This window comes from Nothoprocta perdicaria, unplaced genomic scaffold, assembly GCF_003342845.1.
Source record: "Nothoprocta perdicaria isolate Ctin4 unplaced genomic scaffold, notPer1 scaffold_466, whole genome shotgun sequence".
Classification (NCBI taxonomy): Eukaryota; Metazoa; Chordata; class Aves; order Tinamiformes; family Tinamidae; genus Nothoprocta; species Nothoprocta perdicaria.
Genome location: NW_020455717.1, coordinates 179,923 through 182,419, shown reverse-complemented (window position 1 = coordinate 182,419; position 2,497 = coordinate 179,923). Strand labels below are relative to the sequence as shown.

General features: G+C 56.6%; 1 protein-coding gene across 1 annotated transcript in view; it reads right to left on the bottom strand.

Moving 5' to 3' along the window:
- The window catches only part of ZMAT4 (zinc finger matrin-type 4), a 13,638-nt gene that overhangs the window by 3,987 nt on the left and 7,154 nt on the right, over window positions 1-2,497 (bottom strand). Inside the window, exon 3 of the mRNA XM_026046973.1 lies at window positions 2,054-2,210. Within this exon, the coding sequence (XP_025902758.1) occupies window positions 2,054-2,210 (157 nt within the window). The remainder of the gene's footprint in view (window positions 1-2,053; window positions 2,211-2,497) is intronic.

The window sequence follows — 2,497 nt, the reverse complement described above, 5'->3', positions numbered from 1 at the left end:
CTGCACGAAGCGCTGCAAATCGCTGCAATTGCTACACGAAGTGCTGCAAATCGCTGCAATTGCTTGCATGAAGCACTGCAAATCGCTGCAATTGCTTGCACGAAGTGCTGCAAGATGCTGCAATTGCTTGCACAAAGCGCTACAAGTCACTACAATTGCTGCACCAAGCGCTTCTTGCAACCAAGCATCGCAAGAAGCAACCCAAAAGCAAAGCCATTTCCTGCCCYGCACAGGGAGGAGATTAATACCCGTCCCAGGAACCTGATTTTTCAATTCATTTCATCTCAGAGAGTATGAAGGCTGTTYCAATGCCGCTGATGCCCAAGTCACACGGCATCCAGTCTCCTCTCTGGCRTATTGGGAACACACGACTTTCCCTTAGCCTCATTTCCCCCAGATTCCCGGCCTGATCCACATAAACTTGGAAGAAAAATGGGTGCTGGCTCCTTATGCAACGCCGCRGCACCATGTCTGCGCTTTATAAATGGCAAAGCCACGGAGAAATGGGTTGAAAAAGAGAGCAAAGTTGACACTGTGTAAAAATACCCAGCGCCTTAATTACCGCACCTCGCTCTGCGATTCCTTTTCATGTGCTTTTCCTTGTCGAGATGAAACGCTGCTCCTTGAATAATTAACACACGACATCGGAGCCCGGTCCTGCGGCTCCGTTCCCACCTCCCGATCCCTCCGACTGCCCCCGGCAGGAAGCCACGCTTAGTTTTCCTGCGGGAAACCGTATGGAGCCGCTAACTTTCCCCATGACCTTATCCACTGCCAGGCGTTTTGCACCTCTGCTCTGCTGGGGACGGTGCCCGGGTTTCGTTTCTGCCCCTTTGCGGGGACATGCAGCAGCCCAGAGGCCCTGCGAATGGTCGCCCGCCCAGCTCCGACATCCTGGGGTCAACCTGACATTAGCAGGAGCATCCAGCATCCTCAAAATGCCCTCAGAGAGGCAGGGATGAGAGCTGGCTTCCCTGCGGATTCACACGTGGAAGTCGCCGCACTATAAAGATTAAATCCTTCAATCCCCCGTTCTCCTTAAAGCAAAAGCAAAGCCAGGGAGCACGGGCATGAAGGTCAAGGCTCTTGTTTCCCGGCAGCGCGCTGTTTTCCAGCTGGCGCTGGGAATGCTGATGGGATGCGAGGTGACAGCAGACGCTGGGGACAGCGGGAGGGACCCGTGAGAGTTGGCGGGGACAGAGCCGCTTGGGGGAGCAGGTCAACCCGGCACAGCCCATTCCAGGGAAAAGCACCRCGGGAGCTCGAGGAGACCCCCGATAAAATATATAGCCCGCTTAAGCATACAAGGGATCACAGAGGTAAGCTCGGTCTGAGGGATTCATCACGTTGCATCTCTTCTGGCTGCAGCAGGAGCCACCACAGCGGCGGCTCTTTCCCTATGGTGGGAGGCGAATCCGACACGGGAATCGCAAGGGACAATGTCCCCTCTAACCTTAAATCCAGCAGCCTCGGTTTGCCTGAAACCCCCCCAATTTAGTGCTCTTTTGCACTCAGGAGGCTGCAGCCGCGGGGGAGCTGGGTTATAAGCGCTAATGCAAACAGCGGGCAACCCAACAGCCTCACGGCGCCGGGCGCGTCTCCCACGGGATCGACGCCGGAGCAGCCGCTTGGCCCCGTGCGCCGCCCTGCTGCAGCGCCACGGCCCCCGGAGAACCCTTGGTTGGGCAAAAAAGAGCAAAATGCCATTGAATGCCATGCCCTGGCATCGCCCAGGCAAGGGGCGAGCATCTCCCGAGCCCCGATGCCGCCAAAGGAGGGGGATATTTTGTGCATCCGCATCCCCACAGTCTGCAAAGCCTARAAAAAAGCCCTCAACCCCGTCACTGCCATCCACACGCGGAGCCCAAGCCCCCTTATTCAATTATAGCTGGGATTTATGCACATCTCATTAGCTATAAAATACACAATTTATATTTGGAGCCTTCCTGGTCTCGAGCTGCGGGAAGCRCCATAGAGGAGACTGGGGACCGGGCCCAAAGCGGAGGGCGCTGGATGCAAAATGAGGCTGAAAATCGGGATAATCGTCACCTACCTGGGGTCTTGAGCGTGGGCTGCTCCCCCAGCAAGAGTTTTAGCCTTTTTGCATGGATTTTGCCTTGGTAATGCGAGTCGGCCACCACCGCCGAGGTGAAGGACATGTTGCACAGGGTGCAGCACTTGTTCTTGTCCACCGAGTTGCCATCGCTGCCCTGTGGGAGGCAAAAAAAACCATAAAAATACGGGTGGATGAAGCCCCCATGGGCACCGGCACGTGCCAGGGCCTGCCTTCTTCCCGTGGTTTCACCCCGGAGAAGGGAGAATGTTCCTGCGCTGCCCTGGGATGCTCCAGTGGGGCTGGAATGGAGCGCGGAGCTGGGATGCTGCAGCAGGGCCGGGATGCTGCTGTGGCCCCGGGGTGCTGCAGCGGAGCTGGGGTGCTGTTGTGGAATGGGGTGCTGTTACGGAATGGGATGCTCTTATGGAATGGGATGCTCTT